Source organism: Lutra lutra, chromosome 8, assembly GCF_902655055.1.
Source record: "Lutra lutra chromosome 8, mLutLut1.2, whole genome shotgun sequence".
NCBI classification, from domain to species: Eukaryota; Metazoa; Chordata; class Mammalia; order Carnivora; family Mustelidae; genus Lutra; species Lutra lutra.
The window spans coordinates 116,449,084-116,466,117 of record NC_062285.1 but is presented as its reverse complement, the minus strand read 5'-3'; the positions used below and the strand labels follow the sequence as shown (position 1 = coordinate 116,466,117).

Below are 17,034 nucleotides of genomic sequence, written 5' to 3'. Positions count from 1 at the left end.
GCAGGAGGCAGAGGCTTAACCCATTGAGCCACCCAGATGCCCCAAGTTTATTTCTTTAAGTAATCTCTACACCCACAGTGGGGCTCGACCTCACGACCCCGATATTGTCACTACTTTTTAAAAGCAGTCTTTCTGAAACATTAGGATCTAGATAGCTGGGCCCTAGCCCTGGAGTTTTTGAGTTAGTGGGCGTGGAGCCAAAAGTTTACATTTCTGTCAATTTCCTGGGGCGATGCTGGGTTGATAATGGGGTGGGAACCGCTGAGACATCCCAACCCCCTGTCCTGTTAGTTCGAGGGGAAGGAGAGCCCTGTGTTCCATATTCAGAAGGTTAAAAAATACTATAGGCCGGGATGCAAACTTGTTAAGAACTTCGTAATGATTTTTTAAAGTTCACAATTTTCTGAACTCGATTCTTATCATCTGTCTCCCTGTGACCACTATTCAGCCTTAACACTGAACTAGGTCTTTGGCAGCTGGGAAGATTCAGATAAACATCTAAGAAGCCTGAACCCCGGTGGAGACAGAGTATATGGTGGTAACTTTACAAAGAGCAAAGTAAATGGAATCAGAGGGTTCTGCAAAAAGGAAGGAAACAAGGGGTCATGGAGGGAGGTCTGGCTTTGAGAAGTGGCCCTGGCGCTTAACAATAGAAAGTTCAAGGAGAATTCCTGGAAGGCCAGTGATCAAGTTCCAGTGCCCCACTGAGATGGACACAAAACCCGCCCTTCTAGCAGCCCTCCTGCTCCTTCCACCTGATGCCTAGCAGGCTCCCCTCAGTTGCTGGGGAAGGGGGACAGTGGGGCTGACTCCTCCCTGGTTCCTCCTGCCGGTTTAGGCCAAAGGAGAAGTGAGGTGCTTTGATAGTCTGACATGGAAGGCATTCTTGCTGCTTTCTCTTAACGGCCCCTGGGGATGATTTTCATTCCAGTGAAATTATTTTATTTGGCAGATGAATGTTTTAATATGTCCTTTGGTTCACTTTTTCAGGGAACCTTTTAATGAATGTCGCTCTATTTTCCTGGTATGTCAGCCATGAGAGGTCTCCTCAGCGGCCTCGAGTTTTGTTTGTTTTTTCTTTCTACTGTCCCTACTCATCTCAAAATGGCCTTGTAAACTTCATAGGGTTTTCTTTCTCACAGTCCCATTCCAAAAAGGTAGTATTCGGAGGATGCCTCCCAGTCCTGGAGTCTGTGACTTCAGAGTTCAAATCTGGTTGCAAGACTCTGGGTAAATTACTTATTTTCTTGAGGACAGGAATCTCATATGGTTCACTCCCAATGAAACCTCCCTGGTGGCATTTCTTGGAGAATGACAGAGGGATGTGTCTGCCGCACTTGGCCTGGTGCGTGCTGCCCAATGATATATGACAATTGCTCATGATGCTGACGGGCAACATTTTAATCCCCATTCCTCCAACCTGAGTTGCTTTAACAAGAAACAGGTTAGCCCCAAATCTGCATGTGTCACCTTCTGATTTCTAGGCCTGTTGTGTTTTCTGAACCCCAGTAGATCTCAATCCAGTACAAATGTCTTCATTTGTACCCCTGATTCATATCTAAGCAAAGCAAGGCAGGGGGCCGGGTGGGGAGGCTGCTGAAAGTGATGTCCCTCCTGTGGGTAACCAGAAAAAGAATAAATGAAAGATAGAGGTCTCTGTTGAAGAGATAAGCCCACGTGTAAGCTAAATTATTTAAAGATTTAAGAGCTAGAGACAAAAATAGAAGTCACTTCCACATTACCTCTTTCCAATCCATCATCCTCAGGGCTTTCCAAAAAATAAATCTGATCCTATCACTTCCCTGTCAAAATGTCTCCCCTCTGAACATCTGCTCCCAACACCACTAAGTTTTTTTCAAAAATACTAATTTTCCTTATATTGGCTTAAGAATTTAAAATACTCCAAATTCAGACCCCTCCTTTTCTTCTTTCCAAAGAGAACTAATTGTGGGCCAATTTCACTAGTTTAGCAGAGAGCATTCGCTTTGGGGGCTTCCTTGTCTCCTTCTGTACCCAAACACACACACAAATAAACACCTTGTCTGTATTTGTTGTTGACACTGTAGAGAACTCTCCACTCCCCCCTGTGCTTTTTGGCTAAGCTGTGAGTTTTTGAAAGCAAGCACCAGGGACACATAATGCTCTATCTGGAAGTAAGCTCAGGACAAATACAATTAGAGCGAATGCAACTCACTGACTGGCCACAGTGAGGCCAACTCCAGCTCAGCCTGGAAGTCTATGGGTTTAAAGATGCCTTCAGGAGAGGGAGGGTCCAGATGGGGAACAAGACCTTGGCTAGGTGGGATTACTGTATACAGGGGTAAGGTGGACAAAGGCCTTGCAGACAAACTTGTGAACTGCAATACAGCCATTAAAAAAATTCTGGGACTTTCCCAGCAATAATCCAGGAATCCTGGATCTCATGATTAAATTGAGAGACTAGAGCATAGGAAGAAACCTTCCCGAACAACTTCTGGATAGAAGCATGAGAGAGTGGTACATACGCAAATGACACCATGGCTGACCAGACAGAAAAATACTAAAACGTGTCTATGCAGCATATGGGGAAACAAAGCAAAAAACCCTGAAATGTTGGCAATGTGGGTGTTACCACAATATTCCTGAGCAACTTATTTAAATTACTTCGGCCTCCATTTCATTTTCTCTGGAAATGTGGTCTATCCTAAAACAATGTTTACTTACAAAAGCAATTTCCGCAATAATCTAGCATAGCAGCCAGGGTAAAAAGTGCCATGGAGTGAAGTTACTTATCTTGTCCTTTCAAATATTGACTGTCCAATATTAAGCCACAGAAACTCTCTTTATTATTTTCTGTCTGATGAATTGCAAATCATGGTTTTAAATTTAAATTTAATTTAACTTAATTAATGGTTAAATAGACATATCAAACTACAAATGAGCATTTGTAGTTTGATATGTCTATTTAACATCATTCGAGAGCATTTGCTATGTGTTGGGCATTAGGCATTGGGGGTACAATAGTGAATTACATAAAATGACTGCCCTCAAAGAATTTACAGACTAGGGGCGCCTGGGTGGCTCAGTCCTTAAGCGTCTGCCTTCAGCTCAGGTCATGATCCCAGGATCCTAGCTAGGATCAAGCCCCGCACGGGGCTTTTTGCAGGGTGGGAAGCCTGCTTCTCCCTCTTCCACTCCCCCTGCTGGTGTTCCCTCTCTCCTTGCGTCTGTCAAAAAAATCAATAAAATCTTAAAAAAAAAAAAAAATACAGCCTAGAAAGAGAGACTTGTAAACATAGTAAATCTAGTGTGTTTGGTGAGTCCCAGAGCCAGGGGAAGGGAAAGCAGAATGCCGTAGACATTTACTCAAGTTGGAGTCAGAAAATTTTCTTGGAGGATGAGCAAAAATTAACTAGGGAAAGGGGAGAGGGAGAAGGTATCTCAGGCAGAGGGACTAGCATATAAAATGAATAGCATAATAGCTTACTTTAGTGGTATCATCTTTATAGATTAATAGTTTAGATTAGTTCCCAAATGCAGACCACGATGATATGCAAAAAGTGTCATTTGGTGACCTGAAATTTATTCAATTAGAAAGACCATGCTTTGTTCTAATATGGCTACCTTTCCTACTTTGGGGATGTTAAAATGTCATCCTTTTCCCAAAATGATAGTGATAGCATATGGTAATGTGATTTAAAAAAAAAAAACAAAACTGGCAAAATAGAACATTTCAACCCTGTGTTCATCCTTAAATTTTACCAGTCTATGAAATAAAGAAAGAAGTCCATTCCCCTACCCTATGTAAATTTTTTTTTTCTCTCTCTCTCTTTCTCTTTTTTGGTTAAAAACAACAACAACAACAGAATAAAGTGTACAGATTTGTTAGTCCAGAGCAAATTATTCTGTTAACAGTTGCGCTGGGGGATGGGAATAGAAATCCCCAGCCCTTTGAAATTCGAGTTAGTCGTCCAATAGTTACCCCTATAGAAAGTACTTTCTAAACGTCTAAGCACTCTTTCCAAGGACCTGGCATTTGTGCTTTTACTTGCAAACTTATACTGAAACCCAGCTCCATTTTCTGGATTTGCTTTGATAGAATTCCTAAATTTTGTCTATTTGTTTTTAGTGCTTCGATTTTTAATTTTTCTTGGTTTGGGAAATAAATTTGGTATCATCAAATTGCCTGATGATGATATAAGCCAGCCAATATATACATTTGGCTGCTTCCTTAGTGCCAAAGAGAGTGCTAAGTAGTCTCTATGGTTATTCCACTTAGTCCTCACCACAGCCTTTAAGTTTCTGAAGGAAATAGAATGCGGAGGCGCAAGGAACTTGCCTCGTGCATACAGCCAAGAGAGTTGGGCTTGTCAAGACAGCTGACCCTTCAAAAACATAGGTTCGAGCTGTGTGGGTCTATTTTTATGAGGACTTTTTGATATACTATACTATGTTATAAATCTATTTTCTCTTACGATTTTAATAACATTTACTTTTCTCAGCATTACTTTATTGTAAGAATACAGCGCATAATACGTATAACATACAAAATACGTGTGAACTGACTTTATGTTATTGGTAAGGCTTCTGGTCTGCAGAAGGGTATGAGGAGTTAAGTGTTACGGGGAGCCCCAAGTAATACATGGATTTGACTACTTGTGGTTCCTTGCCCCTAATCCCTGCATTTTTCAAGGGTCAACTGTATTTGAGACTGCCCTATAGTTTAACCTAACAGCAAAATGAGAAAGTGCTTTTATAATTCAAAAGCTGTGGAGAAGCACCAGCTTGTTTTTTAGATGGGAAGAGCCTGACTAAACCTCTGGAAAAATACTACTGAACATATGTATGTCTAGAACTGAAAACTGTTAGTAATTAACATTGTGCCCTATCTAAAGCTTGCATTTAGGACCGATGTTTATTTCCAGCTCTCTCCCTGAGTTCTCCCTAGATTCCTCACAAAGAAGAGTTAAGTTCTTAAATCCATTAGTCCCTTAAAATAATGATTTAAGGAGGGAAACATACACATATGATAAAAAAACAGTGTGCAGGTGAGTTTAATTTTCTGGTAACCCTATTCAACTGATTTTAAAAAGCTTTCAGAAGGGGTCCAGCCACTGCCTGGGAAGGCAGTTAAAAGTGGAGAGAACACGCCCTTGGGAGACAAGTCTGAGTTCAAATGCTAGCATTTTGTTAACGTCATAAATTGTTTTGCAGAGGAGTCAAATGGAGCTCAGGATTATTAGGAGCCCAAGTTGGAGACCAGGCTTGGAGCAGAAAAACCTTCATTTGATTTATCATCTAATGCTCAAATGACTAATAATGAAAGAAAAGAGAAGAGCCAGAGATTAAGGGTGGGTGGAGTTAGGAGAGATATCAGAAGATCTTGTGCTAGGGCTACGACGATTATAAGAATTTACTTCTGTTTCCCTGTCTCCCTTTTGAGTAGTAAAAGAGGTTTGAAGTCCTCAGTGAATTACCATGACGTTTATTTTAAGCACAGTTCTTTCTGAAAAGTCCTAAGAGGAAACAAATGTGCCTTATTTACAATTATTTTTGAGGTACTCAATCAAAAAAATTAAGACATTCACAAAACTCAATGCTTTTAACAATACCATCTTAAAAGTATTTAACTTAGTTCACATGTAACTAGTTATTGTGTATGAATGGAAAAAAAATCTGCAAGTTGTTCTTTCAAACCCAGTTTTGCATATTTCATTTAAACAATAAAACGTTTTCTCCCTCCGCTTTATAACGTCCTACTTTTGCTTCATTTCTATATACCCTTCGGTGCAGTATTTTAAACACACACACACACACACACACACACACACCCCTCAAAGTGGTGTGTTTTGCAATACTGATGACCAACTAAACTCAGGGTATTTATTTCCATCTGGTAGAGTTCAGCTTCTGCCTCTTGTTTGCTTTCTCCATCTGCCCGACTCACCATCTTTTTTTTTTTCCCCTCCTCCTTAATGGAGTTAAAGTTAACCCACTCTTGGGCTTAATCGTTTTAGCAGGCTCAAGCCATAATACAATTGTCATTTTTTTTTTCTAGTTTTGCAAGTAAGGTTTCCAGTAAACTCAAATGTCTACGACTAATACTTTCACAAGCTTCAACTCTAATCTTTATTTTCTTGCTTTTATAATGAGCAGCAGAACTCAAAGGGCCCGACAGTTACTCGGCCTATAAAAAAAGAATCTCTGGTTAGGGTTTAAACGGTGTAATATGCATTAAACAACTCCCCCCGTCCCCCAATACAGCTTAAACTTCATGGGATCCGCGTGACTACATTTATCTTCAATAGCAAGCTTTCCTATCAGCACTAAGTTGGATTCTGTAAGGTCTCCACTCATCTCGTTTGCCTCCAGAAGTTACTGAAACAGCAACCACAAAAAGCTTACTAGCCTTTTCCTTATTTTGCAGTTAAACTTTTACAAAGACATCCCCCACTCCTCCCCGAAGGTGGAGCAGGAAGGGCTCCCTGGAGTTGGCAGCGCCTCTAGGAGGAGACCTCGGCTCCCTGGGCTGCAGAAAAACCCGAAAAGGTCCTCTTGCTCCACTTCCTCCGCACCTTCCGCTCGGGGACCCGAACCGCCCTGCTCCGCACATGCCTCCAGCTTGGGGATCCAGCCTTTCAGACCGGAGCAGGAACGGGACACAAGGGATACAAACACCCAGCGCGCGAGTGGACAGGCGTCACGGACTTGCAGCCGAATCCGCGCGCGCGGACAGCCTGAGCCGGGCGGCTTTTATCTGCCCAGCACCGAGCCTCCCCGCCCGCGAGCCCAGGCAGCGCACTTTCGCAGAGGATGCCCTGGCTCTGGGCCCGGAGTTGCTGAAGCGGGAAGGAGGAGCTAGAGTTGGGGGCGGGGCTTTCACACGCGCACCCCCGCTCCGCTCGATCCCCTGGCCACAGCCCGCCGGTCTCCGGCCGCGGCTCTGGAGTTTATTTGTTTACAAGCGGATTACGTCAGCTCCTCCCTCTCCTCCCTGTCTCCGCATCCGCCCCCTGCTCTCTTTTCCCGCCCCCTCTGGCTCCGAATCTGGTGCGTCACAATGGTGCGATCTGCGGATTGGCTGGAGTCGGCCGTCATACTCCGGCTACGCCACTTCCTTTCCGCGGCGCTATAAAAGCTACTGCACGGCGCCAGCTTCTCTTCGCCCCTCCGAGCTGGAAATGCAACTGTTGGGAGCTTCGGAGGCTGGGGAGCTGGACGCGGAGGCGGCTGGGGAAGTCCGAGCGATGTGACCAGGCCGCCGTCGCTCGTCTCTTCCTCCCGCCTGCCGCCTCCTGTCGTGAAAATAACTTTTTTACTATAAAGGAGAAAAAAAGTAGCTGTCCGTCCCTCCCGCCCTCTTTTCCTCTCAGCCCTCTCACCTGCGAGGGAGCCCGGGGTGGCCGCTCCGCCGTCGGGGCCGCGCCGCCGAGCCCCGGCCGCCCCGGGCCGCCCCCGCCCGCCGCCCCCATGCATCCCTTCTACACCCGGGCCGCCACCATGATAGGCGAGATCGCCGCCGCCGTGTCCTTTATCTCCAAGTTCCTCCGTACCAAGGGGCTCACGAGCGAACGACAGCTGCAGACCTTCAGCCAGAGCCTCCAGGAGCTGCTGGCAGGTGAGCCGGCCGCGGCGGGAGGGCGACGGGCGCCGGACGGACACGGACCGCACACTCCGGGCGGGAGGCGGGCCGAGCCGTCGGGCCAACGGGAGCCGCGTCTCTGCCCCGGGCCGGCAGCGCTCGGGTCCCGCCGCGGGACCGGGGCTGGTGCGCCAGGCGGCCGCTAACGGCGGGTCCTGGCGGGGGTTTGGGGGGTGGGCCGAGGGCGCCCCCTCCCCCCACGGCTGGCCCACGGAGGGGAGAAGGAAACAGGCGCACAACAAAGAAACTACGGCCACTGAGGCGGGAGCTGCGGTCCTCGGACCGTCCGCGGTTTTGGGGACAAAGGAGCTGTGGGGCCGGGGTTGGTTCGACGCCCCCTCCCCCAATCCCCTCCAGCCGTTGTGGGCTCGGCAGCCGGGCCCGGGGGTGGGAAACCGCGCCGCTGCCCCGGGGCCAGCCCGGGACGGACGTGCCGTCTCCCCGCGCCTCCTACCTCTGACCATTAATCATCGGATTTGTCACCGGTTCAGTTACAGCCCTGCCCAGAGCGTGGTTTAGGGTTGCTTGTTTTTCTTCCCTTTGGGGATAACAGTTCGGTGGCGCTTCTCCTCCAGAGCCATAAACCCCATTGTGTGCGGCTGGGCTGGGGTGGGGTGGAGAAAGTAAACAGGTTCCCGCCTGGCCGCCGGTGCCATCCGGCTGCCCGGCCAGCCGAGGCCGCGCGCCGGATTCCTGTTCTGGCGGCTTGACCGGTTGGTTCCTGGAGATTGTTTTGTCCCACGCTACTGTGTTATTTCTAAAGCCCTGCCCGCTCTCTCTCCAGCCCCGCACACGCACAGTAGCGAGAGCAATGCTGGGCATTTTTAAAAAGTTGATAGTTTAAATTTCTCACTTCTCAAAGGAGCCAGCGGAAGAAGGAAGCTACAGCGGGCTCTAACAGTAGCGATCTAAAGTATTGTTTCTCTGTTCTTTTCTTTTCTTTCTTCCTTATAGAACATTATAAACATCACTGGTTCCCAGAAAAGCCGTGCAAGGGATCAGGTTACCGTTGTATTCGCATCAACCATAAAATGGATCCTCTGATTGGACAGGCAGCACAGCGGATTGGACTGAGCAGTCAGGAGCTGTTCAGGCTTCTCCCAAGTGAACTCACACTCTGGGTTGACCCCTACGAAGTGTCCTACAGAATTGGAGAGGATGGCTCCATCTGCGTGCTGTACGAAGCCTCACCAGCAGGAGGTAGCACTCAAAACAGCAGCAACGTGCAAATGGTAGACAGCAGAATCAGCTGTAAGGAGGAACTTCTCTTGGGCAGAACAAGCCCTTCCAAAAACTACAATATGATGACTGTATCAGGTTAAGATATAGTCTATGGATGGATCATCTTATAATGGATGGATAAATTTGATTTTTGCTTTGGGTGGGCTCCTCTTGGGGATGGATTATGGAATTTAAACCATGTCACAGCTGTGAAGATCTGGCACAAGATAGAGTGGTAAAAAAAATTTTTTTTTAAGTGACAGTGCCATAGTTTGGACAGTACCTTTCAATGACTTAATAGCCTGTGAGTCCAAGTAAATGATCACTTTATTTGCTAGGGAGTGAAGTCCTAGGGTGGTTTCAGTTTCTCCCAGATGTTACACCTAAATTTTTTCCATCAACCCCTTTAAGGCAAATCTGTATTTCAAAGAACCTTTCTCTGCAGTAGATCTTGCAGAGGAAATTTGCACTATTACACTTGAAAATTGTTAACTTTTTTGGCAGCTCAGTAGGAAAGCTCAACATTTTAAATGTGGTAGTACTGGAAATTTTGACAAGACTTTTACCTAGCACTTAAATATGTATAAATGTACATAAGACAAACCTAGTAAGCATGACCTGGGGAAATGGTCAGACCTTGTATTGTGTTTTTGGCCTTGAGAGTAGCAAGTGACCAGAATCTGCCATGGCAACAGGCTTTAAAAAAGACCCTTAAAAAGACACTGTCTCAACTGTGGTGATAGCACCAGCCAGCTCTCTGTACATTTGCTAGCTTGTAGTTTTCTAAGACTGAGTAAACTTCTTATTTTTAGAAAGTGGAGGTCTGGTTTGTAACTTTCCTTGTACTTAATTGGGTAAAAGTCTTTTCCACAAACCACCATCTATTTTGTGAACTTTGTTAGTCATCTTTTATTTGGTAAATTATGAACTGGTGTAAATTTGTACAGTTCATGTATATTGATTGTGGCAAAGTTGTACAGATTTCTATATTTTGGATGAGAAATTTTTCTTCTCTCTATAATAAATTGTTTCTTATCTTGGCATTTTAATCAATCTCTTGTCATGATTATAGAGGTTCAGCTATAAAAGATACGTTTCTCAGAAGACTTAGGTCCTATAAGCTATGTGAATGTCAGTTGCACACTAGTCATGCTGAAAAACATTTGATAGGAGTGAAGATGATCTGTGTCTACATATTTAGGTGTTAAGAGGAAACACAGGGTAACTTTTTTTTTTTAATCTCTAAAGTCAAAACATGGACACATTCCCAGGCTAATTCATGAAATGAGGATGAGAGACAAAGGTAACATCCACCAAACAAAGTGGTACTCAAAAGGATTGCATGTCATTGCTTCCCTGTTGAAGTGAAGATCTAAATGTTCCATTCTGCCCACCTTTGAGAAACAATTACTTTGCCCCATGGAATCCTTGTTCCATTAGAAAATCCTGGGGTAGATGACCCATAGTCTTAAAGAACAGGCTAATCACTGCAGAGATTGGTTGCTTTTTGCTTTTCATCAGCTGCAAGATTACATAAAAATCACTTAAGCTGGAATTCAACAAAAGGTACGTTTGAATTTTTATTCTCAAAAGTTGAAATGTGAGTTTTTGATTCCTCCTCTTTGGACTTGTTTCAGATAAATTCTAAGAACCTAAAATAGAGTGCCGGAGTGTAGATTACCCCACTACCCAGTATGATAAAAACTTGTTGGTAATTCTTTGGTTGTAGAGGATAACATGGTTCTTCCGTGGAAACTGAAAATGGGGAATTTTGAGTTCTCCTTTACACAGTTAAGTAACTTAGCATATAGTGGCTTTTTGGGGAGGTATTTATGTAAACATGCTCACAGTGGAAATATTTAGCAATTTAGGTTACTTGAAATCCGTAGAGCCAGATTTGGGGATTGATGAATGACTGGTTCTGTAGACTACATGGGAATACACAGCTGAATGTGCAGGTGTTTAGAATACAAACTGCGTGTACCTCACAGATCATTTTTGGGTATTGGCTTTATAACTACAGTGCATGGAACCCCCTTGCCCTTTATGGTTTTATTTTTCAGTGTGTTCTTCGAGAAAGCCTCCCAGTTTTTCAGATTTGAATGTGCAATGAAACAACTGGTGGTACAGTCTACCCCAGTCTCACCCCAGTTCTGACCACTATTTGCCAACCGCATCTCCTCCTTTGAAGCCCCGTGGTGCTTAAAGTTCTGCATACCAAATCATTGGACCTGAAGGCCAAGGATCCAGAGAGTTGAGGAATAAATTCTAGTACCTAAAACTTGTGTCCTAGAACCTGTCCTCAGATGGAAAATAATTTTTGAAGATTTTGACATCAGACTTTTCAGTGCTTAAAAAGAAATGCAGTAGGAGAACTTACTAAACATTTTAGAGTTCAGGTGATGTCTGGTATGTAAAGAGCTGTTAAGTTGCTCTTTAAAAAGCATCACTGAGACCTAGCATCCGGCTGTTAACTGTGACTTTAATTTAACCTCCTATTCCCCTGACAATTGTCTACGGTACAGTAGCTGAGATTTCTCATTCATTGCTTCCGGGCGGTGTTCTGCCTAGCTATTTGGATGGAAACATTTGAGTGTCTGCTGTATGCACACGCAGGTGTGTCCCAGACCTGCGTATGTGTAAAAGCACATTTCTGTGTGCTTTTAAGAAATGTAATAGTGATCACTGAAAAGGCTTTTTACACTGCCTGAGATAGTTTCTCAGAAATCCTTTCAAGAGGGGATGATAGCTTTCAAAACCACTCATTGCCATTGGTACCAAGGGTTCATAATTACTGGCAATACATTTAGTAATGTTACTTTCTGAATTTTAATGAGTAGTTTTAAAATTATTTCCTTTTCCCCAGATGTAAGCACTGTCTTGCTCAGTAATGCTGAAGCAAGGCTTACCCTAGTTCATGCAGGATAATGGGGCTGTCTTCCCCTTCAGTCTGGAATGGGAGTCACTTGTCTGTCCGTACCCTTAATCGGCAAGATTTCTATATTATTAGACTGGAAAGGCCACTAGAAAATCGCTTCCTGGTCCTGTTGCACAAATGATTTCCTCAAGTCACGGTTACCAGTTGGAAGTAGTTTGTTTTGTATATATATTACAGATCTTGGAATTGGCCTTCATGTTAAAAGGAAGCAGTATTCCTGACTATTCTGGTGTTTAGTAACTAAAGGTTAAAGTGCTATATTGTATATTAAAGTTTAAAGATCATTCCTCTCCCCTTTGCACCCCTGTTTCAGCTAATGTGATAAGATGTTATTGATAATCCAGGGGGAGAATTTATCAACAGTTTATTTCAGCTTGTCTGAAGCAATAGATTTCTTCTCTATCTGAAGGTGTAGGGACTGCACAGTGTTTAGTCCCCTTTCAGTCTGTACCTGAACTTTTGTACTTGGCAGCTGCTAAAATACAACAATACTTTATTTTTTATGTTTGAAACATAACAGTATGAAAAACTTTCGTAGTGAAATAGTTTGTATTCCTAACCGAACTAAGCTGCTTACCTGAGTCCTGAAGTCATTTCTATTACTATAGATAAGTCAGAGGAATTTATGTGATGATTTATAGTTTCTGGCTATGTCTGTAAGACTTCAACTTATATACATACATATATATATTTATATTTATACATATATATATATAAATTGTATTTTTTTTTCTGAGAAAAATGTAAAGTGAAGAAACATTAAAGAAGATGTTATATTTAGTAGTTTTAAGATCCTCTTAAGTAAGTAAGCCACAGAGTGTATTAATAGTGAGGTTTGACACCATTTCCTCAACAGTTAATTTCTGGCAGTTTGTTGACTGCAGTTTTACATTAGCTAACCGATTTCTTTTGGTATTGTTCAGTGTTTCAAATGGATAGAAAAATGATAAGGCTTCCAATTTAATTTCCAGTTAAGGATTTTCAATTTTTGTAAGTGTTTTCCTGTCATTTCACAGTTGAATAATCTCACAAGGAACATTCTGGAGTTCAGCTTCTGACTTTTATAGGAGGCTTTTTGTGATATTTATCATTTTAATGTTGGTGAATATCGAGATTTGTGCAGCAGAGACGTTTGGCAGAGAGTTTGGGAACTACTACTGTAGGGTTTCTGTAATTCATGAATCTGGGACAAAGTCTGCTCTCAGTATGTGAACATGCAGGTCAAAGTGGTAGTAAGGTTTATGGCCCATTCTAGGTGGAAACTGGGCTTGCGGGGGGAGGATTGGATGGGAAGCATAAATAAAGCATGTTCCTGAAGGCATTTTTAAAGAAATTCAAGTATAATGTTTAATGTCTTTGTCTATGCATTTTATAAAGAGAGAATATTTTCTAAGCTGTTTTTAACTACTTGATTGTTAGCCTCTTTCCTTGTACCTTTAAGTTGTGAAGGCCATTTGTGACCCCACTCCTGAAGATGGAAGGGTGATTAAGTGTAGGCTAGACACCTAACATCACGAGAGAGACCACCAGGCAGGAAACAACAGTGGAGTTAAGTGCATTTCTGTATTTGGAGACCATCACACTAAATGCTAGTTATTGTTTCAAATCACAACAGAAGACACGGTCACCTCTGGGTACATTTAGTTTTAATAATTCTATAGATAGGTGATCTCCAAAGTACCTTTATGACATTCTCTTCAAGTATTTTTGCACATGTGCGCTTGCATGGTGTATTTTATAAACAAATACACATACAGTGGGGGTGTATTCTGTTGATAGGGGTGCGTTGATGAAAAATGTTTAGAGACACTTTCTACATCATCACTAAGGTAGATGAGTACTGTCTTAATAACTTGTGATTATTACCTTAAGTGATCAGTCTTCAAATGAGAAGCCCTTGTAACATTTCGAAGAGGGTTATCTTGTGTAGTTTTAGTTTACCTGCTTAGGTCCTTATTTGTACGATGAAGATCTCTGTTACAGCAACGGAAACCCCAAATTAAGTGTTCTAGCAATTCAGGGTCTGTGTGCTCCTACATATTAACCTAAGTACTGCTGTGTGTCAAAATCTACATTTATGTTTTCAGAAATTTTCTTTTTAAATGTTAGGGCTCTTGTAACATTTCCTTTACTAGCACTCATGGTTATAAAAGAACCCAGTTAACAGAGCTGCCCATCCGTGATTAAATTAGCTTTAGTGATTACAGGTTAGCCACAAGTCTCTCTGGTTCTGAGCAATGTCTAAATTTGTAGGAAGGTGAGATGACTGCAAATTGGACTTTATTTGAAAAGATTCTATAAGTGGACCTAAACCCAAGATGACAAGATTTGACAGTTGTACCATGAACAGGATTGGATACATCTTCCAGTCTTGATTTATGGCAGTGTTGTCCCCTCCGGTCAGTAGACTAGATGGAATTGTATTTCCTGTAAATTACACTTGTGAGCCCTCAAGTTACCAACGTACATTTCTTATTTGACCTCCCACCAACTGGGTGAGGTTGGCAGATAGGTAGGTCGGCATTTTTTAATCTGCATGTTGTAGATGGAAAGCTGAGGCTTAGGGAGTTTAAGTAATCTGCCCCAGACTCAGACGGCTAGTAAATAGCTCGTTCATAAATTGAACTTGGTCTTTGGACCCCAGGACCCCAGCTCTTAACTATCTACCGGTATATTGAGGAGTATAATTTATTCATGGTGTTTCAGTGTTGGAACATGCAGGTTTTGATTTCTCTTTGCTAGCATTGGTCATTTTCTGCCGTCAAGCCCTTTCGCTCTCCAGTCTCACAAGGCCTAGAACTGTTTTAAAAGGAGGCTTCTTTCTTCAGGAGGCATTTGGGACTTAGTATAAAGAACACTAGTCTTGGACTCAGAAAAATGAGCTGGAATGCAGGCCTGTACCAGCTACCAGCTTGGGACTTTGGACAATTTGCCTAGCCTCTCGCACCCACCACCCCATATGTAAAATGGGATACAAATAAGCCTGTTAAACATGAAAATATCTAGCAAAGAATGGTTGGATTCTTGGAAGTTGAATACACTATCTCATGGAGGCGAATTGAGCAGATTGTTTTCTCGGTTTCTTAAAAATCTGATGTCACTGTGATTGTTCAGAGTTTCTTGAAAGTCAGCTTTAGCCAAGAGCTATAAGAAATGTACTTGTATTTTTTGAAATACTATGGGAAGGAAGGTGGACGGACTCCTTTCTTAAAAGTGGAACTACGGACAACCCAGGTGTTGCCTATTTATTTCGCAGACTTTCCTGAGCTGGGTCCTTAACGTAGTGCTTTTCAGAGCTATTTTCTCAGTAAAGGGCCCAAAAGAAGGATTCCCTTTGGATCTTCCGTCTATCTCGAGCACCTTCCATTGAGAGATGGGACGAGCAAGCTTGTGTGGCCCCGCAGCCCTGGGTGGGGCAAGTTTGTGAGCTTTATCTTGTCTAAGCCTCTTGTCTCTCTGCTGTAAAAAGTAAGTTGACTTTTCCCAGGGTCTGCGGTCCTTCCAGCCATTGGTACTTGGCTATGCTTTTGTTTCAAACAGTGGTTTTCAGACAGAACTCGGTGGTTCTTGATCTCAAGTTCTTAATCTAGAGTGGTGTGAGTACTTCCTTCACCGCAACGAAAAGCAGTCTTTTCTTAAGTTACCAGTCTGGCTTTGAGTTTCTTGGGCTGTAAGATGATGCAATGTTTGCTTGAATCGCTAATAATGTGAACTTTTTCTAGTTAGTCATAAATGAATCAGTAACCATGCGTTCTTTTTAATTTAAACTCCAGTCCCTTTTTCTATGTGAACGTACCAGTCATCTGACTGGGTCCCCAGCTCAGTGCTGGGTTGTAGAGCGTTACGGCAGACTTCAGTGAAGTAGGTACTCAGCCGGAAGAGCTTCTTGCTAATTTATTTTGCAATAGTATGGGAAACAAAGGGCCCCATTCTTCAAAGAACCTCAAGATACTTCTAGGCAAAATTTCCCTGACCCTTTCAGAAGTCTTGCATCCCCAAATTCCCTGCTTGGAGTCATGTGTAGCCTTGTAAATTAGTGTGTTCCTATAATGTTTAAGGTTGTGATGGAAGAATACTAAGAGTCTAGAACTAATTAAAACAAGGTTAAGGTGGCCAGTCTGTGTTGTCAGACCATAGTTATACGGTTATGGAGTTAGAGATGCAGCCTTATGTGATACGGAAGCCTTAGACACAAGCTCACTTCCCCTGACTCCCAGATTCTTGCATTTCCCCCGTTACTCTATCCTTTATGTCCCCTGGGATGCTTTCTTTTCTTTCTTTTTATTTTTTTTAAATATTTATTTATTTGAGAGAGAGCAAGAGTGCACGCGGGGTTGGGGAGGAGCAGAGGGAGAGGGAGAGAAAGTCTTAAGCAGACTCCATGCTGAGTGTGGAGCCCAGTGTGGGGCTCGACCTCACAACCCTGAGATCACGACCTGAGCCAAAATCAGCAATCGCACGCTTAACTGTGCCACTCAGCCGCTGCCTCCTGCAATCCTTTCTAATGGTTGGAATACGACTGGAGTTGTGTCCTGCCTGGACCACATTCATTAAGTACTTATTAAGTCTCCCTCTGTGCCACATACTGTGCCAAGCTCAGGGTTCACAAAGGGTCACCATCTCTGCCCTCAAGGGACTTCGAGCCCGGTGGTAGAGAGAAGTTACCAAACATGTAGAAAAACTGGGCCCGATGTGCATTAAGGGAAGGGGTGTCCTGAGAGCTGTAATGGACATGGGGGCTACCTTATGGAGGCTTCCCAGAGGAAGGGACACGAGCCACGTCTAGAGGATGAGTGGGGGTTGGCATGAAGAAGGCGGAATGGAGAACAGTACACAAAGTCTGGCTGGAGAATCCATGGTGCTTGAGAGGGATGGAGTGGAGTGGAGGGGACTCAGGAAGGGAGGCCACCCCATGTGAGGCTTTGTAGGTAGAGAACTTATTTGATCAATAAGTTTATCAGCTGAACTGTGACTCAAGAGAGTAAAACGGTGCAGTTAATCATTAAACCCAGGCTGTAAGCGGATAGAACAGTCTCCTTGCTTTTATAGCCCATGTTAAAGTATTATCTCTTTGGATAAGGGCCCGATCACCAGCAACTATCTGCTTCCTAGTGAATACATCAAGGAGTTAGATCACCTTTTCCCGTCAGAAAGGAACCCAGACAGAACTCAAGAATGTTTTTCAGAACAGCTAGGTTGTTAGTGATTTGTTTTGGTACAGACAATAATGACTTACGAGTGCTAAAAGTTGAGC

The 17,034-nt window shown here is 43.4% G+C and overlaps 1 protein-coding gene across 1 annotated transcript; it reads left to right on the top strand.

Annotated features, from left to right (window-relative positions):
- Window positions 1-7,135: 7,135 nt before the first annotated feature.
- On the top strand, window positions 7,136-9,891 carry BTG1 (BTG anti-proliferation factor 1). Its single transcript, XM_047741400.1, has 2 exons — window positions 7,136-7,597; window positions 8,576-9,891. The coding sequence occupies exons 1-2, from the start codon at window positions 7,450-7,452 to the stop codon at window positions 8,941-8,943; spliced, it is 516 nt and encodes a 171-aa protein (XP_047597356.1). The 5' UTR covers window positions 7,136-7,449; the 3' UTR covers window positions 8,944-9,891.
- Window positions 9,892-17,034: the final 7,143 nt, after the last annotated feature.